A 27,875-nucleotide genomic window follows, 5' to 3' on the forward strand; every position below is an offset into this window, starting at 1 on the left:
TTCTTCTTCTTCTTCTTCTTCTTCTTGCCTTTTAAGGACCGTGTTACAATTTCAATTCTTCCTCCTTAGTTGTTCTTTTTTCCAGTATTCTTTCATTGTTTCACTGTGCTGCTTTTTTCTGTCTTCAGTCCACTTTGTGCCTGTTTTCTTTTCCTTCCTCCTTTGGATTCCTTCCATTTGTGAGACTTTCTTCCTAAAAATCTTTCTTTCCAATAATTCTTCTTCTCGTATGTTGTTTCTTTCCAGGTCTTTCTTGACTTCTTGAATCCAGGTGGTGATTGATTTCTTTTCCCAAAGGTACTTGAAGGTTCGTTTAGTTAGTCTGTTGCCATCCATTCTACAAATGTGTCCAAGAAATAGCAATCTCCTTTTTCTTATTGTTTCTGATATGTTTTCTATGTTCTGGTAAATTTAATTGTTACTTCTTAATTTCCAAAACTCTGCAATTCTTAGAGGACCTAATATTTTCCTTATAATTCTCCTTTCTAATATTTCTATTTTATCAAGCTTGTAGCTCAGTGCTAGACATTCGTTGGCATACAGGCATTCTGGTTTCACTACTGTGTTGTAGTGCTTTATTTTAAGTTTTGTTGATAAGCACTTTTTGTTGTAAGTATTCTTAGTTATACCGTAAGCTCTTTCCATCTTCTGTATCCTCTCTTCTATAGCAGATTTTTCTAAACCATTTTCTTGAGTTGTCTCACCCAAATATTTGAATTTCTTTACGTTTTCTATTTGACCAATATCCGTTACTAAAAACTTTGGGGCACTTTTTATATTCGTCAAAAATTTTGTTTTCTCAGCAGAGATTCTCAAGCTTGTCATGTTGGTTGTTTTTTCAAGGAGATTGACTTGCATTGCTGCATCTGTAAGGCTTTCTGAAAGTATGGCAAAGTCATCTGCAAATGCTTTGTTCTTTTCCCCCAGCACAAGTGGCAATATTTTGGATTCTTTCAGTTTTTCATTCCAAATTCTTACAATTTTTTCCATGACACAATTGAAAAGGAGTGGAGATAAACCATCGCCCTACCTAACACCTGTATTTATTTTGTAAGGTCGAGATACTTCACCCATAAATTTTACTTTCGAGATAGTGTTTGTAAGGGTTTCACGAATTAGGTTTGCCAATTTAGTTTTAACTCCAGATTCACGGATTACTTTATCTAGGGTTTCCCTATCAACAGAGTCAAAAGCTTTTTTAAAGTCAATAACTTATTTATTACTCTATACAGTTAAACATCATCCTATTATAACCAGTTCAAATGATTTTCCAGAGCTTACATGCAACAAATTTCAAGCTGACTGGCTGTAATTAACCACTTATACATTCCCCTTGCTCATTAACCCCTCAGCGTCGCAGCCATTTAAATAGCTTCCTACTCCGCGGCCGGATGAGATTTCAACTACGCGCGACTGAAATGCATCGATTCACTTAAAGCGTTACTACAAGTATAAGAGTAGCCCGATTTTCACGAAATTTGGAATTCCTTATGACAGAACTATGTATATACAGATAATTACATAATTGTTCCACATTTCCTTAGTAATTTAGTTCCGTGTGATAGAGTTCGAAGCACTCTTTGAGACAGGGACTCAAGTCATACTCCTGGCAGCAGTACACTGATGTCTTCTTTTCGCCGTGTTTTGAACACAGGATACAGTGTCTCTGAGGTTTGGATTTCCAACTCTTGGGTGCTAATTTCATGATAAAATGTCTTTCCTGCAACCTTGGAACTGTATTATCTGATGCGCGCCGGCCTTGAATATTTCGTTCCTCTCCCTCCCGAGCGTATTTTGTAAACAAACCTTTCACCAGCTGAACCCGATAAGGTAATTGCTCAATATTTGTCTCTGTGACCTCTGTGAGTATTATTAGAGAATTTAGCAATCAGAATTCACCGTTGAAAACTTCTCTTTGACCTGTATAATTATCTATAGTCTCTTACACGAAATTTCCAAGTACTGTTTCCTCCTCATCGTCACTCTCATCATTTACCACTGCTACTTCATCTATTTCATTATCACTGCTGCTTATACTGTCACTACTACTTCCGATTAAACTTTTATCTGAATTATACAATATTTCAAGCACGTTACTGTCAGTCATACCTCGGCTGAGCGTGGCGCGTCACACGGACTGGTGAAGCTGCTGCGAGACCGAAAGCAACAGGACGAAACTGAATGAGGGGAATAACATTTATGACGAAACAAACCAACTCGATACATATTTCAGATAAAAGATCGAGACAACGTCTTTCAAACGAGATATATACCATGAACAACTGGTTCTCGTATCGTATGACAGAAAGCAGCACTAACTGTTGCCTACACAGAGCGCTCGTGGAGAGTTACGAAAATATTACAAGCTGAGAAATAAAGACAAATATAATAAATAAACCGCACTCCCAATGTACAAATGGAGCAAAGAACATCACACGAAAAGACAAACTTCCCCGATCATCATTTCTTTATTTTATACTGTGGGAACGAATGAAGCAAACGGACTTTTAAAAAAAAGCAAGAGTTTAGTGCTCAGACTTATTTGACAAATACTTATCCTTGCAAAAACAACTACATTATAACGATTTTTCAATTCTTATTTACAACACTGATAAACCCGAAAATGTCTTCTTGGAAACAAAACAATTTGCATATCAATAACTCCAAAACTCTTCGAGCTAAAGCCGTAAATGTGAAACCATGTATGGGTCTATACCACGTATAGAGGTCGGCGCTGAGGGGTTAATGATTCCTGGTACCTGTTTCTGTCTTAAAGTACCCTAACGATTTTTCAATTCTTATTTACAACACTGATAAACCCGAAAATGTCTTCTTGGAAACAAAACAATTTGCATATCAATAACTCCAAAACTCTTCGAGCTAAAGCCGTAAATGTGAAACCATGTATGGATCTATACCACGAATAGAGGTCGGCGGCTACGGAAGAAAAGAGGGTCTATACCACGTATAGAGGTCGGCGCTGAGGGGTTAATGATTCCTGGTACCTGTTTCTGTCTTAAAGTACCCTCCCATTTTTCACTACAATTCATATTACTGCCGATTAAAGAGTTTGATTCCAAAACTCACTCAGTCCACTTTTGTTAATTTTCAGGAAATGCAATAAATTTATGGAGAAGCTCCTGTGTCTGATATTTTATTTCAAATACTAGAATGGTATTTATTTCTCACATATATTTACATAATTCAAATCTCCCCTGCAAATCATGTGACCTTGCCGCAGTGGGGAGGCTTGCGCGTCCCAATGAAGCAGATAGCCGAGCTGCAGGTGCAACCATATCGGATGGGTATCTGTTGAGAGACCAGACTAACGAATGGTTCATCGAAAGGGGGGTAGCAGCCTTTCGGTAGTTGCAAGGGCGGCAGTCTAGATGATTGACTGATACGGCCTTGTAATAATACTCAACATGGCTTAGCTGTGTTGATACTGCTGCACGGCTGAAAGCAATGGGAAACTACAGCCGTAACTGACTCCCGAGGACATGCAGCTCTCTCTGTATGAATGATGTACTGATGATGGCTTCCTCCCGGGTAAAATATTCCGGAGGTAAACTAGTCCCCCATTTGGATCTCAGGGTGGGGACTACACGAGAGGGGGCGATCATCAGGAAGATGGATACTGACATTCTGCGAGTCGGAACGTGGAATGTTAGAAGTTTGAATCGTTGTGTTAGTTTAGAGAATCTGAAAGGGAGATGGATAGGCTAAAGTTAGATGTAGTTGGTATAAGTGAAGTAGGTTGGCAGGAAGAACAGGATTTTTGGTCAAGTGACTACAGAATTATCAACACAAAATCAAACAGGGGAAATGCAAGAGTTGGTTTAATAATGAGTAAGGAAATAGGGCAGCGGGTAAGCTACTACGACCAGCATAGTGAAAGAATTCTTATCATCAAGATAGACACCAAACCAATGCCCAACCACAATAGTGCCTACTAGTTCAGCAGATGATGAGGAAATCGAAAGAATATATGAAGAGATAGAAGATTTAATACAATATGTAAAAGGTGATGAGAATGTAATTGTGATGGGAGACTGGAATTCAGTGGTAGGCCAAGGAAGAGAAGGTAATACAGTGGGAGAATTCAGATTGGGACAAAGGAACAAAAGAGGAAGTTGGCTGGTTGAATTCTGCACCGATCATAATTTAGTCCTTGCTAATACGTGGTTCAAACACAACAAACCGCAGCTGTATACGTGGAGGAGACCTGGAGACACTGGTAGCTATCAAATAGACTTCATTATGATTAGGCAGAGATTCAGAAACCTGGTGTTGGATTGCAGTACTTTCCCAGGAGCAGACGTGGACTCTGACCACAACTTGTTGGTCATGAAACCCATCTGAAGTTGAAGAAATTGAAGAAAGGAAGGAATGCAAGGAGATGGGATCTAGACAAGTTGAAAGAAAAGAGTGTGAGGGATTGTTTCAAGGAACATGTAACATAAGGACTAAATGAAAAGGCTGAAGGAAACACAATAGAGGAAGAGTGGATAGTCATAAAAAATGAAGTCAGTAGGGCTGCTGAAGAAATGTTAGGAAGGAAGGAAGTAAAGATCAACTAAGAATCAGTGAATGACAAAAAGACAAGAATGCTAGAAATGAAGAGGACAGAAAAGAATACAGGCGATTAAATGAAGTGTATAGAAACTGCAAGGTAGCTTAGGAAGAATGGCTGAAGGACACATGCAAGGATGTCAAAGGTTGTATGGTTCTAGGAAAGGTAGATGCTGCATACGGGAAAATACAGGAAACCTTTGGAAAAAGGAAATCTAGGTGTATGAATATTAAGAGCTCAGATGGAAAGCCACTTCTAGGGAAAGAAGACAAAGCAGACAGATGGCAGGAACATATCCAACAGTTGTATGTAGATGATTTGGTTCTGGAACAAGAAGAGGCAGTTGATGCAGATGAAATGGGAGACCCAATTTTGAGGTCCGAGTTTGATAGAGCTGTGAGAGACCTAACTAGGAACATGGCACCTGGAATTGATAACATTCCCTCTGAATTACTGTCTGCCTTAGGAGAAACCAGCATGGCAAGGTTATTCCATTTAGTGTGTAAAATGTATGAGACAGGAGAAGTGACATCCGATTTTTGGCAAAATGTTGTTATACCTATTCCCAAGAAAGCCGGCGCTGACAAGCGTGAAAACTACCGCACCATTAGTTTAGTATCTCTTGCCTGCAAAATTTTAACACGTATTATTTACAGGAGAATGGAAAGACAAGTTGAAGCTGAGTTTGGAGAAGATCAGTTTGGCTTCAGAAGAAAAGTAGGAACACGTGAAGCAATCCTGACTTTACGTCTGATCTTAGAGGATTAAATTAAGAAGGACAAGCCCATGTGCATGGCGTTCGTAGATCTAGAAAAGGCATTCGATAATATTGATTGGACCAAGCTATTTGAGATTCTGAAGGTGACTGGGGTCAGATACCGAGAACAAAGAATTATCTACAATCTGTATAAAAATCAGTCTGCAGTGATAAGAATCGAGGACTTTGAAAAAGAAGCAGCAATCCAGAAAGGAGTGAGGCAAGGCTGCAGTCTGTTCCCACTCCTTTTCAATGTTTACAAAGAGCAGGCAGTAAAGGAAATCAAAGAGGAATTTGCAAAGGGAATCACAATCCAAGGAGAGGAAATCAAAACCTTGAGATTTGCCGATGATATTGTTATTTTATCTGAGACTGCAGAAGATTTTGAGAAGTTGCTGAATGGTATGGATGAAGTCTTGGGTAAGGAGTACAAGATGAAAATAAATAAGTCCAAAACAAAAGTAATGGAGTGCAGTTGAACAAAGGCAGGTGATGTAGGAAATATTAGAGTAGGAAATGAAGTCTTAAAGGAAGTAGATGGATATTGTTACTTGGGTAGCAAAATAACTAACGATGGCAGAAGTAGTAAGGAGGACATAAAATGCAGACTAGCACAAGCAAGGAAGAGCTTTCTTAAGAAAAGAAATTTGCTCACTTCAAACATTGATATAGGAATTAGGAAGGTGTTTCTGAAGACTTTCGTGTGGAGCGTGGCATTGTATGGAAGTGAAACATGGACGATAACCAGGTCAGAAAGAAAGAGAATAGAAGCTTTTGAAATGTGGTGTTACAGAAGAATGCTGAGAGTGAGATGGATAGATCGAATCACAAATGAAGAGATACTGAATCAAATTGATGAGAGGATTTCGATTTGGCTAAATTTGACGAGAAGAGATAGAATGACAGGACACATCTTAAGACACCCAGGACCTGTTCAGTTCGTTTTTGAAGGAAGTGTAGGTGGTAAGAACGGTAGGGGTAGACCAAGATATGAATATGACAAACAGATTAGAGTAGATGTAGGATGCGATAGTTACGTAGAAATGAAAAGGTTAGCATAGAATAGAGTAGCGTGGAGGGCTGCATCAAACTAGTCTATGGACTGATGACTCAAACAACAACTCATGAGTAATCATGATCTGATAAAATGAGTGATTATGAAAACTGGCTAAGTGAATCAAAACTGAGCAAGTTTTCACGTACTTCTCATTACATTACATTCCATGTTCTTATTTCATTTATTTTTACAAAACCATAGTAGTATTTTTGAATTATGTTTGGTAAGTTTGTAATATAACTATAGGTTTTATTTATTCTATGTAACATTTAGACTGAAATCACATAATTACAAAACATTTTATTATATGAAGACATTATTATTAATCTTGTGGTGTTATAATTTTTTATTTATTTGTAATTTTGTTTAAATAATTACAATGAGATAATTATATGGTTATAATAACTTTCTAGAAATAACTTTGTTACTATTATTACAGAAAGTAAATGAGGTAGCAGCTTTCAAAGAAGGAAAAAAACAAGTCAGCTGGCTTCATGAATATATTTCTACACTGTTTGCTTATCTTCACAGTAGCACAGTCATTCCTGTTATTATGGGAAGCAGAATTTACAACTATTTTGTAGAATTCTTCTGCATTAGACATTATCAAAAAATACTTTGTCAGCTTTGCTTTCCTTTGCTTGGATGATGCGTTGCTAGAGGGTTATATTTCTTTGGCATTTTGCAGATTTTGGTTCTTGTGATCTGCCCAGTACTTTTTCACTTGTTCTAATTGTAATTTTCTCAATTTGTCTGAAATTGTTATAGCCCTTCTATGTGTCATTTTGGCTGAAAACTCCTATTACAGTACTATATATGGTAGTTATATATTGTATGAAATTACTTAATTCTCTTCTTTTCCTTATAGTACTCTAACAGTTTAACACTACCAACTTTGTCATCCTTAATAACTTCCATCTCCCTGTACTCTTATTACCATTCCCTAGTCCACCCTATTTTCCTCAGTGTGCCTCCCTATAACCTTTTAAACAAATATCCTAACTTACATGTACCATTGTGGTTCAAGTGAAGGCCATCTGAGCGCAGAACTCTATCTCGTACCCACCCATTAGGATCTAAAAATCTCACTCCCTACTTCCCACCCTCTTGCCCTTAGGAATTCCAAAGTGAGACATGAGGTGGTGCTGAGGTCCAGGTAAGCACCCGGCCTTCACATTAGTTAACTTCTCTTTATTTTTCATTTTCTTGTTTGTCTATACCCCCACTTCCCTCATCCCACACAGTGTCTACTTGTCAATATAGGTCTTTATTATTCTATTCTCCACTGGTGAAGGGTGCAGCCGCAAATTTTGGACCCATGTTTTTTTTTTTTAAATGTATACTCTATCCATGCAGTCTTACATCTCTCCATCTGTATATATTTATAAAGGAAAAATGACTGAGAGCTATGTTATTTAACATTGTTGTTGTTTGGGTCATCGGTCCATTCTGGTTTGACGCAACTTTCCATCCCGCCCTATCATGTGCTAACCTCTTCATTTCTGTGTAACTACTCCATCCTACATGTACTCTGATTTGTTTGTCACATTCATACCTTGGCCTACCCCTGCCATTCTTACTGCCTACACTTCCCTCAAAAACCAGCTATCATTTTATCTCTTCTTCTGGTCAAATTTCACCAAATATTTCTCCTCTCACCAGTTTGATTCAGTACCTCTTCATTCATAATTTAATCTATCCATCTCACCTTCAGCATTGTCCAACTCCATGGCTAAATGGTTAGTGTGCTGGCCTTTGGTCACAGGAGTCCCGGGTTCGATTCCCGGCAGGGTCAGGAATTTTAACCATAATTGGTTAATTTTGCTGGCACGGGGACTGGGTGAATGTATCGTCTTCATCATCATTTCATCCTCATCATGACAAGCAGGTCGCCTACGGGCGTCATATCGAAAGACCTGCATCTGGCAAGCCGAACTTGCCCTCGGGCACTCCCGGCACTAAAAGCCATATGCCATTTCATTTTATCTTCAGCATTCTTCTGTAACACCACATTTCTAAAGCTTCTGTTCTCTTTCTTTCTGAGCTAGTTATCGTCCATGTTTCTTTTTCATAAAATGCCAAGCTCCAGACGAAAGTATTTTTCTAATTCCTGTATCAATGTTCGAAGTGAGCAAATTTCTTTTCTTAAGAAAGGCCTTCCTTGCTTGTACTAATCTGCATTTTACTATCCAAGCGATAATATTTGTCTGCTTCCTTTAAGACTTCATTTCCTAATCTAATATTTCCTGCAACACCTGACTTTGTTCGACTGCAGTCCATTAATTTTGTTTTGGATTTGTTTATTGTCATCTTGTACTCCTCTATTACTGTCCATTCACTGGTTTCTCCAGATCTTCTGTTAATTATAATGTGTGTAGAGGTAGAAGTTTAGCATGACTGTGCCTACTTTCATTATATCATATGCCTCAGCAGCATTTGACTTGGTTGTTATATTACAACGGTTAAAAATAGGATGTTTTGCCCTCCTCAGAAAATAAATTTGACTGTCTGTCTAAACTGTCACATTGCTTTAGAATAACCTTTGGAGTTTCCATGTACTGTCTGCTAATAAGAAATTTTCTACTTTCCTAGTCTCTTTTGTTGGCACTAATTTATTTTACTAACCAATTTAGTCTGCTGCGTGTGATTATTCATACTATATTTCTTTCCTAGAATTGTTTATGGGGTGCATCTGGTTCAGATGGAGCTGACGAATACCAGTCGATGATTATCTATCATCATAACTCTCCATGGTGGGCAGAAACCATTCGCCTGGCTGTACCAATTGACAAGTTTTATGGGTCACATATTCGAATAGAGTATCGCCATTGCTCTAGTAAGTAATTCTTTTGTGCTCATCTTATTTCAGTTGTAGTCTTAGACTACAAATGTTGTAACTTGACTGTTGAATATATGAATTAACAAGTAAATATTGCAAGTGTGGAAATAGACAACTAATGTGTATAGGGGCATTAGCCGTAACATTTCCAGTTGCTAGCAAAACAAAGACACTCAGAGCCTCGGTCCTTAATTAAAGTCATAAACACTTCACCACCCCATCCCATTCCAACTCTCAAATGTGGCCGGCTGTTGTTGTATTTCCATCGTTTAAAATACATTGCTGTAGTGTGCAGCTTTTGCTCAAGCTGAATACCTTATGAAAGATTGAGTGCTATATATATTCTTTCAAATGATATCAGTTCACAAACTATGAATGATCACAAGGATCCTGAATATTTACAATTTAGACAATGGTAACTGAAAATCTGAAAAATATTGAAAAGGAGGAAAATACTAAATGATTATCATATAGGACTAGTGTAGACAATTTTTAGATAGTCACCAAATCTTTTAAAATGCCCACTATAATTTTTTCCAGTGTCGAGCTGGATTTCAAGCTTTCTCAGGATTTCCCATGTATGCTTGGGTACATCGCTTCTGCTTCTAGATAACGGACCCATCGCAGACCAGTACAGTATGAATGTTATGCCTCTCACTCAGATGTGGGATGCATGGTTCATAAATGTTCTTCTTTTCCTGGTCAGCTTCGTTGGCCTGGGAAAGGTGTGTTTCAACCCAGTGACTAGATTAAGAATAACAGCTATGCGAGTCAGCTGGTGGATGGTAATAGTATCTGCTCTTCTGTTGCACCCTGTGTACTTCTTCATAAACTCTCCGGTTGAAATCTTTCAGTGCAGATGCTAAGGTTGCTCTCACTCTGTGATGGCAGGTGTTTCTAAGCAATTCTTCTTTGCGGAACTGTCCTAACACATAACTAAGAGTTTGACACCATTGCAAGCAGTGAAAACCTTATTTGCTGTTTAGGGTTGCTTTTGCAGTGGATGATTGAACAACAAACTGCCGCAGCTAAGCAGCATGAGACTGTCTGCATTGATAAATAACAAAGCGTCTTTAGATGCAAAGCATTCAGGCTGATGAACTTGTATGTAAAAAGCAAAGTCATCTCCGTATAGGCCATGAAGGCCTTTGGAGGGGTGGAAGATAAAGGCTTTCACTATCCGTAACCTCAGCACTTGGTGGGTTAGAGTGGTTAGCCCTACGCTTGGCCACCTTTGCCCCCAAGAATTAACCTGGTACTCATTTTTAGTGTAGGCTGAGTGAACCTCAGGGCCATGTCCACCTCCGGAAGTGGATATCTTTTTTCTTAAATTTTTTGACTTCCTGACAGGGAATAGAACCCACATCCTTCCGGATGAACCGATCACGCTTTTACCGCCTTGGCCAGGCAGCCCCCGATGAACTTGTATGTGACCGGACATTATACTGTTGAAGAATGGCATTTGTGATTTCCTGCACATATGGAAGTGTCCCAGGTCACAGCACTTCAACAACATAGCAGCGAGACATCAGTGTGCCGTAAATGCTTACTAGAGGTGTCGGCATCGTATTGGCAGATGTACTAGCACGTAAAAGAACTCCTGTGGTACAACTGACACCTCAGTGTTTTGTAAAAGTAGTTGGTGGTATATAAAACCATCATCATCTTCATCATCATCATCATCATCATCATCATCATCATCATCATCATCATCATTATTTCTCTGTAAGACAGTGTATGTTCTGGAACATATCACATTAATGCCCATTATCAAACCTAATTTATTAACATCTTTTTTTAAAAACAATTGGACTCTCTGAGTCCCCAAGAGACGAAATTGTAACAAGCACCACATGAATAAATGAATTAAGTGTACTTTCTTTTCGTAAGACAGTTTTGAGAGTATACGGAGTTCTCTAGAACTATCTCCAATGGAGGATTCTTGATCAGTAAATACTCATATACAGTATTTTTTCATGCTGTATTATGGCTGCTGTAAAATAAGATCGTATCCACATGAAATATTCTTGGATAAGAAAATAGTCTGCACTAAAATTGCCGCCAGTAGATGAATCACTTATATTTGGATCTTGGAATTTCTGGCTTAAATGTTTCAAGTGTTTAATGTATTATATTTAAATGGGTCCCAAGAGATGGAGATACCCTATATTACCAAGTCAGATTTTATTTGTTAAATAATAAAAATGATGGTTCATGTTTGTGGGTTACTGTAGTCATGCCCTAGTTCGTGAACCATGGGCAATGGCTGAGTGGCCTAGTAAGTTGTCCTGAGAGTCGGGATACCAGTTGCTATGGAATGGGAGTGGGCATCTCGGACATATTCTGAGTCCTGGTCCTCCTTGTGCTTGGGCGGCTAGGACTATACAATCCACCGGTGGTCCATAATCCGTTAGAGGAGAGATCCTCACTTGGACTATGTGCAAGTAGGGTAGCATCCTGCTTCATGAATAGACCGAGCTCAGAACATTTTAAGCAAGCCTCGGACCTATGGGAGTAACGGAGTCCCACTCCCATTTGACAGGCGAGGGACTCCTTGGAAACAACTTGGCAAACAAAATGGAATTCGATGGGGAGCTATCAATATTAATGGGGCTTATGGAAGAAATAAAGTAGAACTGGCTGAGTCAGCAAAGAGGATGCATCTGGATGTGCTAGGAGTAAGTGATATTCGGGTAAGGGGAGATAACGAGGAAGAGATAGGAGATTATAAAGTGTACTTGACGGGTGTTAGAAAGGGAAGGGCAGAGTCTGGGGTAGGGCTCTTTATCAGGAATACCATTGCACGCAACATAGTTTCTGTTAGGCACGTAAATGAGCGAATGATGTGGGTAGATTTGTCAGTTGGAGGAATTAGGACTAGAATTGTGTCCGTGTATTCACCATGTGAGGGTGCAGATGACGATGAAGTTGACAAGTTTTATGAAGCATTGAGTGACATCGTGGTCAGGGTGAACAGCAAGGATAGAATAGTGGTAATGGGCGATTTCAATGCGAGAGTTGGGAATAGAACTGAAGGATACGAAAGGGTGATTGGTAAATGTGGGGAAGATATGGAAGCTAATGGGAATGGGAAGCGTTTGCTGGACTTCTGTGCTAGTATGGGTTTAGCTGTTACGAATACATTCTTCAAGCATAAGGCTATTCACCGCTATACCAGATCCATAATAGACTATATCTTAACAGACTTCGAATTCAGGAAATCTGTTAGGATTGTACGAGTTTACTGGGGATTTTTCAATGATACAGGCCACTATCCGATCTGTAGTGAACTAAGTATCTCTAGGCCTAAGGTAGAGAAAGTGAAATCTCTCTGCAAACGAATAAGGGTAGAAAATCTCCAGGACGAGGAAATTAGACGGAAGTACATGAATATGATAAGTGAGAAGTTTCAAACAGTAGACAGTAAGCAGGTTCAGGATATAGAAAGTGAATGGGTGGCATACAGGGATGCTGTAGTAGAAACAGCAAGGGAATGCCTAGGAACAACTGTGTGTAAAGATGGGAAAAGGCGAACATCTTGGTGGAATGATGAAGTGAGAGCAGCTTGTAAGTGTAAAAAGAAGGCTTATCAGAAATGGCTCCAAACAAGGGCCGAGGCAGACAGGGAGTTGTATGTAGATGAAGGAAACAGAGCGAAACAAATAGTTGTTGAATCCAAAAAGAAGTCATGGGAAGATTTTGGTAACAACCTGGAAAGGCTAGGTCAAGCAGCAGGGAAACCTTTCTGGACAGTAATAAAGAATCTTAGGAAGGGAGGGAAAAAGGAAATGAACAGTGTTTTGAGTAATTCAGGTGAACTCCTAATAGATCCCAGGGAATCACTGGAGAGGTGGAGGGAATATTTTGAACATCTTCTCAATGTAAAAGGAAATCATCCTGGTGGTGTTGTGAACAGCCAAGCACATGGGGAGGAGGAAAATGATGCTGGTGAAATTATGCTTGAGGAAGTGGTAAGGATGGTAAATAAACTCCATTGTCATAAGGCAGCAGGAATAGATGAAATTAGACCTGAAATGGTGAAGTATATTGGGAAGGCAGGGATGAAATGGCTTCATAAAGTAGTAAAATTAGCATGGAGTGTTGGTAAGGTACCTTCAGATTGGGCAAAAGAAGTAATTGCACCTATCTATAAGCAAGGGAACAGGAAGGATTGCAACAACTATCGAGGTATCTCACTGATTAGTATACCAGGCAAAGTATTCACTGGCATCTTGGAAGGGAGGGTGTGATCAGTCGTTGAGAGGAAGCTGGATGAAAACCAGTGTGGTTTCAGACCACAGAGAGGCTGTCAGGATCAGATTTTCAGTATGCGCCAGGTAATTGAAAAATGCTACGAGAGGAATAGGCAGTTGTGTTTATGTTTCGTAGATCTAGAGAAAGCATATGACAGGGTACCAAGGGAAAAGATGTTCGCCATACTGGGGGACTATGGAATTAAAGGCAGATTATTAAAAGCAATCAAAAGCATTTATGTTGACAATTGGGCTTCAGTGAGAATTGATGGCAGAATGAGTTCTTGGTTCAGGGTACTTACAGGGGTTAGACAAGGCTGTAATCTTTCACCTTTGCTGTTGATAGTTTACATAGATCATCTGCTGAAAGGTATAAAATGGCAGGGAGGGATTCAGTTAGGTGGAAATGTAGTAAGCAGTCTGGCCTATGCTGACGACTTGGTCTTAATGGCAGATTTGGCGAAAGCCTACAGTCTAATATCTTGGAACTTGAAAATAGGTGCAATGAGTATGGTATGAAAATTAGCCTCTCGAAGACTAAATTGATGTCAGTAGGTAAGAAATTCAACAGAATTGAATGTCAGATTGGTGATACAAAGCTAGAACAGGTCGATAATTTCAAGTATTTAAGTTGTGTGTTCTCCCAGGATGGCAATATAGTAAGTGAGATTGAATCAAGGTGTCGTAAAGCTAATGCAGTGAGCTCGCAATTGCGATCAACAGTATTCTGTAAGAAGGAAGTCAGCTCCCAGACGAAACTCTTTACATCGGTCTGTTTTCAGACCAACTTTGCTTTACGGGAGCGAAAGCTGGGTGGACTCAGGATATCTTATTCATAAGTTAGAAGTAACAGACATGAAAGTAGCAAGAATGATTGCTGGTACAAACAGGTGGGAACAATGGCAGGAGGGTGCTCGGAATGAGGAGATAAAGGCTAATTTAGGAATGAACTCGATGGATGAAGTTGTGCGCATGAACTGGCTTCAGTGGTGGGGTCATGTGAGGCGAATGGAGGAGGATAGGTTGCCTAGGAGAATAATGGACTCTGCTATGGACGGTAAGAGAAGTAGAGGTAGACCAAGACGACGATGGTTAGACTCGGTTTCTAACGATTTAAAGATGAGAGGTACAGAACTAAATGAGGCCACAACACTAGTTGCAAATCGAGGATTGTGGCGACTTTTAGTAAATTCACAGAGGCTTGCAGACTGAACGCTGAAAGGCATAACAGTCTATAATGATAATGTATGTATGTATAATAAAAGTGTACTACAATGTACAATAATTCCAGTTGGGAACATAAATATATTTGGGGTCAAGTACACATTACTTAAAAAGTAGAATAATCTCTCTCTCCATTTTATGTTTTTTCTTCATATTGAAAACTTTGCCATGGTATTGTGCTGTATTGAAAATGTGATTAAGTTTAAAGCATTTGGAATAGTTATCATGTGATCATGTCATAATGTTGCAGCACGTGACAAGATAGACAACAAGCGGCTCTTTGGGTTCTCGTTTGCTCGACTAATGGAGGCTGGTGGAGCTACCCTAAGGGATGGACAGCACGAACTCTACATCTACAAGTGTGAGGAGAGATCTCGACTTGAACCTTCAGCTTATTTACAGCTACCCTCTAGTGCTCGGGACAGTATGCATGCAGGTTCCTCTGCTACAGCTACATTCACTCGCAGTTCGAAAGAGACAGTGTTCGTTCATACACTGCTCTGTTCTACAAAACTAACTCAAAATGGTAAGTGCTTTCACAAAACTGCAGAATGCATCTTTCTTCTGTATTGACTCTTCTTATTTCATTATAAAGGCAAAAAGATGCATCTTATCTTAAAGTAATTCAACAATTCTCCAGTCATGAGATCTGTCAAACCAGTTGTTAGTCAATACTGTTTTGTTTCTTACACAAATTTTCTTCGGTTACCTTTTGTAAAACTGAAAGAGGCTGTAGTAATTTCTTTTGTCCCTATTTCCATCATATCTGCACTATCCTGTAGTAAATCTATAAAAAAAAAAACTGTGTAGATATGTACTGTAGAATATGTTCTTGTACAAGTACACATTACTTAAAAAGTAGAATAATCTCTCTCTCCATTTTATGTTTTTTGTCCATATTGAAAACTTTGCCATGGTATTGTGCTGTACTGAAAATGTGATTAAGTTTAAAGCATTTGGAATAGTTATCATGTGATCATGTCATAATATTGCAGCACATGACAAGATAGACAATAAGTAGAGGAGAGAAATTGTATGAATGATCAAGAACAGTTGATTTTGGTGTTTTCCCATAATTTTAAATTTATTCTTAATAACTTGAAGAGTAAGGCAAAACATACATCTGTCCTTTCCCTAGCCAAATTATTTTGATACTAGAAGAATGACATAATAAAAAAGTAGGTCACTCAGAAATTAAATTAGATAAGAAGGATAATTACGTTGAGTTGAGGTGTTAGATAATGTACAATAGAGGAGGCAGTTGCTGAGTCAGATTAGGAAGTGTCAGCTCGTATAGATAGGCCATAAGCTTCAGTACGACAGTTTGTTGACTGAAAAGATTCTAAAATAGCAGACAAGTATCCTTGAAAAAATTCAAGAAAGACTTTCATGAAATCATTCCTTGAGAATGCTGAACTGTGAAGCTATGAAGTGGCGAAGCATGATGCTCAAGATTGCTTATCACATGGACATACCATTGACAAGACTAAATACCTCACAATGATGCCAATCCCATTCTCCTCTGATTTGATATTCTATTTTATTAGCATTAGACATTTGCTCTAGAAGATGGAGATTGTAAAGCACTTTATGTGTGTGCTTAAAAACTACAGAAATTCTAAGCTGGAATCAATACGTAGGTGGATCAAAAGGTTAGTTGCACTAACACGCCGCAGCAGCACGCTGTGTGTCGCAAACGTGGGCACAGCGGCAAAAGGGACAGACACTGCCCACACGTCTGTTAGGCAGGTCGCTGTGGTGTCTCGTCTAGTATTGTGTGAATAGCGGCCAAATGCAATGACTCGTCAACTGGACGTTCACTCCAAATATGACGTGCGTGCGACAATCCGATTCCTATGGGCCAAAAGGAAGAATTGCACGGACATTCATCGTGAAATTAGTGCTGTGTATGTGGAGTGGGCCATTTCCCGGCAAGGTATCGTAAAGTGGTGTCAGCAATTCGAAGCCGGGTGCACGGATATCACGGACAACCATTGCGAAGGCAGGCCCGCAACGTCCAGGACCCGTGCAAAGGTCAACAGTGTGAATGCGATTATTAGACAGAACCGGCGCATTAAACTGAGAGAAATCGCGAAGCAGCTCAACATGTCGTATGGTAGTGTGTTCGCCAATGTTCACGAGGACCTTGGATATCGTAAGATATGTCAAAGATGGGTCCCACGTCTTCTCACCGATGAGCACAAGGGACGTTTCCAATCCTCCCTGGCATTTTTGCAATGCTATGCCACAGACAGCAACGGGTTTCTGCGGCGAATCTTCACAGGCGACGAAACGTGGGTCCACCACTTCACCCCCGAAATGAAGCGAACATCAATGGAATGGGTGCACCCCTCATCACCACAACGAAAGAAGGCCAAGGTTCAACATTCAGCCGGTAAAGTTATGGCGACAGTGTTCTTTGACATGGAGGGTTTGCTGCACGTGGAATAGCTGAAAGGAAGGACGATCAATGCGGCGTCGTATTGTCAAACGTTGCACCGGTTGCGTAAAGCGATTAAAGAGAAGCGCCGTGGGAAGTTGAGCGCCGGTGTGATTTTGTTGCACGATAACGCAACACCTCACAAGGCCCGCCAAACGAGAGAACTGCTGCAGCGTTTCAAGTGGGAGGTCTGGCAACATCCACCCTACAGTCCCGACCTAGCGCCACGTGACTTTCATCTGTTCGGTAAGCTCAAAACGGAGCTCGGTGGTCGACGTTTCCAGACCGATGAGGAGGTGAAGGCCGCTGTCTCCCAGTGGTTGCAGAACGTTGGAGGAAATTTCTTTGCATCCAGCATCGACAAGTTAGTTGTGAGTTCGCAGAAATGTTTGGAGTCTCTTGGAAACTAGTGGAAAAGTGTCGTTACAGTGTATGTCGTTATAGTCGTGTTGCTATAGGTGGTGTAATAAATGGTCATAACTGGGAAGTGCAACTAATTTTCTGATCTGCCCTCGTATTTTATTGATGACTGTTCTGGGAAAAACTGAAACCTGGTAGAATCTAGGTTTAATTCCCAAGATCATTTACCTTTTCAACTCACTTCTGAAATATATATTAACTTAGCTTTGCTCAATGTTCATCCAACTTGACAAGTCACTTACTGCCAGTAAGGCTCAATATGCTTTAGTCTATCTTCAAATTTTTTTAAATTACTACTTAAGCTCTAATATCATAAAAATGTTTGTGATTAAACTAATATACAACAGTGTGTGTGTTTTATTTATGTGTTAATGTTACAACAAAGATTGGGGAAAATAATTTGTAGGGCTGGACGGTTAAAGGCTGCATAACTCAGTCCCTTTCCATTACTCATAATTGGAACTTAATTGAAATTAAAATGCAATATTGATTCTTTTGTTTTTGTTTGTGAAACTCTATATTGAAAGTTATGTATTAAACTTGCATAATATTGGATATTTTAGTTGATCTACTGTCATTGCTGCAATGGAAAGAGCATCCTGAGATGATTCAGGAAGCGCTGGGTCGTGTGCTGAGACTTGATGGCGAGGAATTGGTGAAGTTCCTTCAAGATGTTCTAGATGCCCTATTCTCCATGTTCTCCACTGAGGATGGCAACTCTACTACACACTCGGGCCTTGTCTTTCATGCTCTGGTAACTTACTTCAAACTAACAAGTCAGGAAATGTTACAGAGTTGGTTATTGAAACTTGCTTAGCTTGAAACTGTCTTTTTTTAAATTTTGTAGGTGAGCATCTTTAGTCTCATGGATGACAGCAAGTTTGAGCATTTTAAACCAGTTATGGATGCTTATATCAAGGGTCATTTTGCTGCTGCACTTGTGTACAAGTGAGTATAGTTCAATGAACTTATAAAAATATTTACTGTACAAGTTCACTCTAACAGTTTTATAAGTTTTTGTTAGTATATATTAATGTAAGTTCCTTTCGTTTTTATAACACAGTACAGGTTGAATTGATTGTGGTAAAATATGTTATTTGTAGCTAACTAGGAGGCTTGTCTGGTGGGTAAAGTTCTATCTTGCATTCCAAAATTACTGTTCATCATTGTACAGCCACTCAAAAAAAGAATGAGCACATGGTATTGTATAAGTTCCTTACAGGTACACTTTCCTCGGAAACAGTAATATTATAATGTTTGTTGTAAGTATCCACAGCATTTGTATCTACATGGGAGGTGAATATATTTTGATAATAATTAAAATTCAGGCTGGCATCAAAATACCTATTACTGAGCTTTTAAGAAGACGCACACTACAATGGTTTGGACATGTATAAAATAATAATGGCGTGTGGCCTCCAGGGAGGCCTGGTGCAGGTCTTTTGATTTTATGCCGGTAGGCGACCTGCACGTCATGATGAGGATGAAATGATGAAGTAGATGACACATACACCCAGTCCCCGTACCAGGGGAATTAACCAATTATGGTTAAAATTCCTGATCTTACCGGGAATCGAACCCGGGACCTGTGACCAAAGGCCAGCACGCTAACCATTTAGCCATAGAGCTGGACGTTTGGACATGTTATGAGAGAGGACAGAATCAGAACTGCAAACAATTACTTTGACCGAGAAGTGAAAGGGAAGAGGCCAGTACGGAGGCCACGATATCGATGGATAGACACAGTGAAATCAGAGGTCAGCAAGAGGAATGTCTAGTGGGAGGAGATAGAGGAACAGAAACTATACTTCGGCAGGAAGAAGTGATGACCGCTTGTACACCAGACCCAGGAAAGGGGAGCTGGAAAATGATGATGATGATGATGATGATGCACTAATCTTTTCAAGGATAATCAGGAACAAGCAGTTTCACTGCAAGGCCCCTGTGAATTGAAGCACCCGCTCTCCAACCAATCCTATGATCAAAGATAGAGAAAGCCACTAAGCGACAAGAAATCATGCACCGGATTTTTTAAAATTTCTATCAAAGAGCAACGTTTTAACATAGTGCAGCACATCTCTTGAACCTTACCATAATTTCTTACATGGTATGTATATTTCATTTTTTATGTCATTGACACTGCACTGTGTCTTAAATTGCTTGAACTTTCAATGGAATTTTATTTTATGTAACCAGTCTTAACTTCAATTCTATGAGTTGCGCATACAGTTTTTAAGACCTTTGTGTCTATTCATTGATGACCTACAGTTAGGTCAAAACTAGTCCCTGAACGTAAATGTATTGTAAAACATTGTACAGTTTGTATTGAAAAGGTGTATTGAAAAGGTGGACCTTAAAAATAAAATATTTAAATACTGTTATCATTAATATTTCCCTGGTAATGCAATATGCAAATGTGAGACCAGTAACAGCACCAACGTTTAATTCAATATCATTTTGAAAAGTTTAATACTAATTTCCTTAAGAAAAATAAGATACTTTTCGCTTGAATGGTGTTTCATCAGTCTTCCTAATTAGAAACCGATAGTAATCCCTCATCTTTGTCTGGCCAGTCCAGTCCATTACAGTAATAGATTAGACTGTACAGCCAGTGACTCTACGCCCAGGGTCAGTTTTGGACGGATGAGTTCTCTTAAGTGGGGTGATGGTCCCCTCAATACAGGAAATGACACTGGAACTCATCAAGCAGCATCTGTCCCCAGGTTAGGGGCAGCTGCAGAAGGTGTCTGTACTCCATTTTAAAAGCGGCCTCCTCACCTGTTGGGAGCAGCTCTAAAATGCCTTTGGGATTGGTGAATCCATCGTAATAACAGCCTAAAAAATGAGTGCAAATATGTTGCGGCCTCAAACAATGCTAGGGCATCCCCTGCTGGTGATGCACAGTTCTTCAGGTACTGGGGAAGCTATGACAAGAGGGTGATCAGTAGGGGGCAGATTTCTATGACCAGTCATATTTTTTCCAATAACACTATATCTTATGGTCTTGTATTTTCAACATGTTTCCAAGCATGATAATCAAAATTAAACAGGTTTTACTGGGCATATAAATGCATATTTAGGCTTTCTTAAGTTTTATGGCATATTTTGAACAGAATATCATTATAATGGCATATTTTGGTCGTTTTCATTTGAATTTCATTTTATAAAAATCAGAATAAGCTCTAGAAATTATTTTTCAGGTTAGACTCGAATATACTACTGAAGAACCATTCTAAAGTAGTGTATGGAATGTTTCTAACTGGTAGAAGCTATTGTTTGCTAGCTGGGTCAATTCCTGGAAACCGGGCTATTATTTACACGGAAACAGAGGTAATTCTGCAGTTACTCGTATTTGTCATTGTTCTTCTCTCTCTCCTTTGCCCTTCCCTCTTCAACCTTCAACAAACTGAATGACCTTGGTCATTAGGGAGCTTCAGTCATTCAATTCCTTTCAATATGCCTAAAATGAAAGTCTCAATTTTTGGGAAGTTGCGCGAAGTTTTGTTCGCGAGTTCGGTGAAAACATATTCAGTATGGATGGAGTGATATTATTCTATAAATTGTGTGAGGTAAAAGTTACTGCTGAAAAACGCTTCTCTGTGCAATAACACTGTTAATACTGTAAAACATAAGAATTGTGTAACTAGATATTCTGCACTCGAAAATAGGCAACGTCTGCTATTCGAAACCCTGACGTCAATTTCACAGTGTTCACAATTTTCACAAGATCTCTGCAAGATGTTGGTTTCGTCTAATATTCCTTTTAAAAAACTTAACAGCCGAAGCTTCAGACAGTTTCTTGAAAAATATACAAAGCATCCTGTTCCCAACGAATCTACCTCAGGAAGGACTATCTGACCCCTTGTTATGAAGAGATATTGGATATAATAAGGCGTGGCGTGGGAGACCGTAAGATATGGGTTTCAATAGACGAGACCACAGATGTGGATGGAAGATGTGTAGTAAATGTGATCGTTGGCATGCTGAAGGAAGACCGGCCTGGAGATACGTTCCTCCTGACATGTGAAGTGCTAGAGAAGACAAACCATTCCACCTTTGCAGTTCTCTTCGACAATTCAATGAATCTCTTGTGGTCAAACGGGGCAAAGAGAGAGAGAGCACATTTTTCTATTTGTAACTGACGCTGCTCCATATATGGTGAAGGCAGCCAAGAGACTTAAAATGCTATACCCGAAAATTGATACATGTGTCATGTCTTGCACATGCCTTGCATATGGCAGCTGAAGAAGTTAGAAGTAGCTACCCTGAAGTTGATAAATTAATATTGAACTGTAAGAAAGTGTTTGTTAAAGCTCCACTTCGCGTTCAGAAATTTCAAGGAGAAGCACCTTCGCTGCACTTACCTCCCCAGCCAGTTATAACGTGATGGGGAACTTGGCTTGATGCCGCAGTGTACTACTGCAACAACTTAGATGTCGTAGAGAAGATCGTGAAGTCTTTTGATCCTGCAGAATCGTCCTCCATAAAAACCACTCAAGATTTATTTTCAAGCACTACATTAAAAGCAGACCTGGCTTACATAAAGTCCAATTTTAATTCTTTATCTGGAGCAATCACGCAACTGGAAGTTTCAGGTGCAGAACTAAGCGATGCACTGGATGTTGTAAAGTGCATTGAACAGGAATTAAAGCATCCGAAAGGAACAATAGCATCCAGGGTGTGTAGAAAATTAGAAAGTGTACTGGAAAAAAATAGCGGACTTGTGTACCTGCGTGGAATAAGTGACATTCTTTGTGGAAACCCTTCATCTGCAGATTTCCAGGAATTTTCTCCAAGTGATTTAACTCTATTCAAGTACGCTTCCGTTACATCGTGTGATGTCTAAAGAAGTTTTTCTCACTAGAAGACGATACTCAGCGACAACAGGAGGGGATTCTCATTCAACAATCTTAAGACGCATGTGGTCATAAATTACAACAATTTTGATAATGGAGAGGTATGAATGTTTCATTCAAATAACATATGTTTTGTGTCTAAATTAAAACTGATTGAATATTGAACAGTGAAAGTAACTGTAGTGTTTATGTCTTCCACAGAGTCCATCCTTGCCTAGAAGTATGCAGTGTAACCTTAACGAGTTCATGAAATATTCATCATTTTAGTTGATTTTGGGTTAAAGATTTTGAAGAATTAAAACTTTTAAACTCTGCATCCTGTAGCAATCGTAATAAAAGTGTTTCTGTGTAACGTAGATGCTATTCATTAAGTCATATTTAGAATTTTATAGGTCATATTTTTATGTTTTTAGGTCTTAAATGCATACATATTTCATACATTTTTAGGTCATAGAAATCCGCCCCTAGTTATCAGTATCACAATATATCCGAATTGGGATGGTCAACATCCTAACCCTGAAAGACAACAGAAAATCTTTTATAGAGTTCATGAAAGAGTACGACATAGGTAGAGTCCTGCGTGAGCATTCAAAATGTTATCCGCATCCACACTTCTTTCATCTGCATCCGTGAATGCTTATCCACATCCACGAATAGTTATCCGTGGATATTGTAAATATTTAACTACAGTATATTACACACGGATAGATCTGTTAACATAATACAATAGGCCTGATACCTGGCACCAGAACCCCTACAGTCACAGGTCTTATGACAACTACTGGCGTAAAGGATTAACACAATAACAGAATCTCTTCCTTTAGTACTGTTTCATCCCTCATTTGAACCTTCTTAGAGGGAGGAAGGAAGAGAGAGTGGTTTCCAACAGTTGCATAGCCAGGATTGGCTGATGGTTTTTTAATAGTTAAATGATGGTAGAACATAATGAAGGTGCATGCATGACTTGTCATTATAAGGACACTGATACAAGTGAATTACAGATCTCTTGGTTCTATATTTATATCTCTGAATGTTTATTTATTTTATTATTGTCAGTTTCTGTTTTTCTTTTTTAATTCTGTGGGGGTTTCTAAACCCCAGTAACCCCCCTGGGCTACTCCCCTGATTTCCAAACCCAGTGCAAGATATGTTCCCTTTCCATTATTTGAGTAGGAAAGTGATATTTCTTTTTTTATCCGGATGGGCACAAGATATGTGTTAGTGCACCTACTCGTGACCACAGTCAATTTTTGCGCCAACATGTGTGGTATATTAATTCTGAATACAATACCATGCTAATTTTGGGAGTTGTCATCATCTTGAAGGTGATCACAGTGGATGTCGTTTAACTTGTAGATGTAGCATGTTGGGTATTTATTAGTTATACCTCAGTTGTATTGCGGAGGCACCCACCTGCCAAAGTTGAGTTTATGTTTGAGTGCATGTTATGTAACATCATAGCTTCAGATTTTCTGTTGTGCGGGAGGAGAGAACTTAAATCTGTAAAGTATTTGCCATAAAGTATTTGTCATAGCATTCATCATTAAATGAAGTTACATCCTAGTATAGCATGAGTTTTGCAGTAGTTGCTTATAAATAGAATATGCTTGGGTTGTTGTTTTGTCGTGATCTATGTCTGTGTCTTATTGTCCTACAGAAAAGGGAGCAACAGAGAGGGGAGATAAGGACAACCATGAATAAAAAATTTAAAAACTGTTCGGTATTTATTTACCTCTTGAATGAACAAGACTTTTCTCCTTCTTTCTCAACAGTTTCAACCTGTGTTATCAACATGTTTGTCTGTTTGTGCCAGGGGTCTACTGAGCAGCGTGCAGCATTGTGCCGACTGGGTAAGCTCGACGGAAAAGCAGGAGCCCATCCAAAAATGCTTTCGTTCACTCGAATATATCTTCAAATTCATCATACAGTCACGCTTGTTGTTTGCTCGAGCCACAGGAGGTCAATACGAAGACAGTTTTAAGCGAGATCTCTACAATGTATTCAGTGCATTACACAAAATGCTAGCAACTTCATATGATGTCATCCTTCCAACACAGGTAAGAGAAAGTTTTATAAAATATAAATTTGTGCTTTTTTGTTGGCATTGGTAGTCCTCATAGTCGTTTGAGTGTTTATATCTCTATATCATAATTGAATGGGTCATATGAGAGAGTGGTAAATTTGGAGAAATGGAGGGGAAAAAAATGTTTTCATGAAAACATCATGCATAGACTTGTTTTACACCAATGAAACAACATAAATATATAAATGAAAAATTTTATTTATCCTTTATTGTCTGACTTTACTCCATTTTAGAGGAACTACTTTGGGTAATTAGAGAGAGAGAGAGAGAGAGATATGAACAACTATTAATGCAAACATTTCCTATTCAGAAACAAACAGAACAATAATAGAGCTTGTTTTTCAAATACATTTTTTGAACAAATCTTATGTAGGTATGGAGTTTTCAATGTATGTATGTATGTTAAGTCATCAGCCCGAAGGCTGGTTGGATCCTCAACAGTTCCGCCATGAGCTGTCATAGATGGCCTAGGCATCACTGAAGAGGCGTACTAGGGAAATGAGGAGTGAGGTAGTTTCCCGTTGCTTTCCTCACCGAGCCAGAAGTTGCTATTACATGTCAGTCTGCCAAGCCCACTGAAATGCATGCACCAACCGACCCTATGATCAATATTTTCACATCATTCATAGCAGGGACTGGCTGCGTAAGAAATGGCATTACTAGCATCGCTCATACCTCAGTCACTTTAATTTTGTCAAAGCCAAGGATAAGACAGAGACAGATCAATGAAAGTAACAAAATTGCTCTAGCCCATACCAGAAAACTTAGTGCACTGTAAACACCAGGTCCCGCCAGCAAAGGCATGAGTTTTTTCAATAATATTGACAAATAAACAGAAAAATAGAAATTTACTCATAAATACCATAAGTATTTTGAAAAATAATCACGAGTAAAATACATTTTCTGTATAAATATGATATTACTGTATAATGTTCATTTCGAGATAAAAAATGTGAAAAGCTCTATCACCAGATGTACTGCCTGAACAGTCTCCATTGGGAAATGTAGTTCTCTAAAGAAATGCCCTCTTTCTAATCTCATTTGTTGATATAAAGTGACCTGTTAACTTCTTCAGATTTAGCGCCTTAGCAGCCTCCTTGTGTAGGCCTTTAAGCAGAAGACTCATTGAATATAATCTCTGCTGTCCTATAGTTGTACAGAAATAAGTCTTAAGGCTTTTAAGGCCTGAGAAAAACCTTTCAGCTGTTGAAGTTGTCACGGGAGTTGGCATCACTATTTTCAGAAACTTGAACACTTCCTAGAGCAAATCCTTAACTACTTTCTTGCAATGATTGGTAATGTCCTCTAAGTTATAAAATATTTTTCATTCATTCAGCAGCTACTCAGAGTCTACATCATTTTCATGGAATTGTAAAATTTTATCTTTGTTTGCATCACTTCCAAGTAGAAGCTGCTCAGATTGAAGTAAGAATTTGTAAGATGATCTGTTGTTTGCATCACTTCCAAGTAGAAGCTGCTCAAATTGAAGTAAGAATTTGTAAGATGATCTGTTGTTTGCATCACTTCCAAATAGAAGCTGGTCAAATTGAAGTAAGAATTTGTAAGATGATCTGTTAAAATGGGGAGCCAAACAATTAACATTGTTATCTATGATTGCAAGGAATAGTTACCTGTACCTTTGTTCATTTGAATCAAACTGTTCTGCTGAATTATCTTCAGAATATTTCTCCTTCAGGCAGAGTGGGTGAATGAACTTCTGCAACTTCAATGGCCGTTCTTACATCTCATTACGCACCTTTCTTTGTACACTGTTCGAAATGAATCCTCTATTGATTTTACAACATGGTTTATGATTGTGAGACCCACATATCAGAAAGTTACTACCATTTGTAAATAAATGGGCTTGAACATGGCTTGCTTGGATACCTTCACTTCTGACCACATTGAATTAACTCACACTTACAAAACTTATATTATATTTTCCTATAACTCGCAGTTCTACACCTCTTTTGACTGTACATGGATAACATGTTAATTTCACTGTCCAACTCGTTGGCTGAACGGTCAGCGTACTGGCCTTCAGTTTAGAGGGTCCTGGGTTCGAATCCCGGCCGGGTCGGGGATTTTAACCTTAATTGGTTAATTCCTACGGCACAGGGGCTGGGTAAATGTGTTGTCTTCATCATCATTTCATCCTCATCACGACACGTAGGTCGCTTACGGGCGTCAAATAGAAAGCCCTGCAACTGGCGAGCTGAACCCGTCCTGGGATATCCCGGCACTAAAAGCCATACGACATTTCATTTCATTTCATGTTAATTTCACTGATTACTTCTACATAAACTCCAGGGAATCCAGGTTGCTGTCATAGCTGTCAGTCAACTCGAGTCACCCATCAACTCAACGTTTCAAGGGAAGTACCTTCATTCTCTTCCCAAACTCATTAGTGAGAGCTCACCGGACTCTCCTGGTACAACCCTATCAGTGCAGCTCAACCCATCCTGCAGCAGATCTGAGAGAACCAGACTTGGAACTTTCTTTTAAAATCATGTTACACTGTAATTCTCGACTCGCGCCTCCAAAGACTACCGAACTCCACGTCTTAAGGGGACTTAACATCTAGGAGGAGCATTTGAGGGGTAAGGGGAAATGGAACTCTGCACCCCCTAGGATCATTTGTGGGGGCAGGAAAGGTCTTCCCCCACCCCACTGACAACTACCAAGGAATTAAGGTCGATCATTATTTGTTTATTAATTAGGTTAGTCACCACGTGGAGATATCGTTCTGATACTCGTGTAAGATCACCTCTAGTTTTATAACTGCCTTGATTTGGCAAGGAAGGGAGCTCACAAGTTCTGCAAGTATGCCAATCTAGTTGTACTCGCTTACTGATGCTGAGATCAAATTGCGGGGATGTTGATGTCCGCATTTCACCCGTTGTTCCAAATAGTCCCACACATTTTCTGTGGGATTAAGATCAGGGGATTTAGCGGGCCAGTTGAGGAGTGACAGGGTGTCGGTGTGTTCATTAAATCAGTCATGTATTCATGCATCCCTGTGAGCACAGCTATTGTCATGTGGAAAATGGGGATGCCCAACAACACCTAGCCATCATAAATGTTGAAATAAACATCCTGGTTCATGTTAATGGTGACCTGAATGAATGGGCCCAAGTCATAATTTGAAAAAGACTCACTAAATATCAGCGAATCACCTTTGGCCTGAACTCTACTCTCCACACACTGTGGGTTAAACACCTCATTGAGCCATCAGTCACTTGAAAACAGGCAAAATTGCAACTCATCGGACCACATTACATACCTCCATGATCTTTATTTGGCCCATCGAAGAGGTTCAACTTTATGTGCCACTGTGAGCAATGGACTCGTATGAGGTACCCGACTTAAAATG

At 39.3% G+C, this 27,875-nt stretch overlaps 1 protein-coding gene across 1 annotated transcript in view; it reads left to right on the plus strand.

The window, feature by feature from the left end:
• Positions 1–27,875, plus strand: part of spg (dedicator of cytokinesis spg) — a 783,360-nt gene that overhangs the window by 579,010 nt on the left and 176,475 nt on the right. Inside the window, exons 13-17 of the mRNA XM_067136588.2 lie at positions 9,061–9,223; positions 14,954–15,229; positions 18,127–18,317; positions 18,411–18,511; positions 24,233–24,476. Coding sequence (XP_066992689.2) covers positions 9,061–9,223; positions 14,954–15,229; positions 18,127–18,317; positions 18,411–18,511; positions 24,233–24,476 — 975 coding nt within the window. The remainder of the gene's footprint in view (positions 1–9,060; positions 9,224–14,953; positions 15,230–18,126; positions 18,318–18,410; positions 18,512–24,232; positions 24,477–27,875) is intronic.

The sequence above is a fragment of the Anabrus simplex genome, chromosome 1 (genome assembly GCF_040414725.1).
Source record: "Anabrus simplex isolate iqAnaSimp1 chromosome 1, ASM4041472v1, whole genome shotgun sequence".
NCBI lineage: Eukaryota > Metazoa > Arthropoda > Insecta > Orthoptera > Tettigoniidae > Anabrus > Anabrus simplex.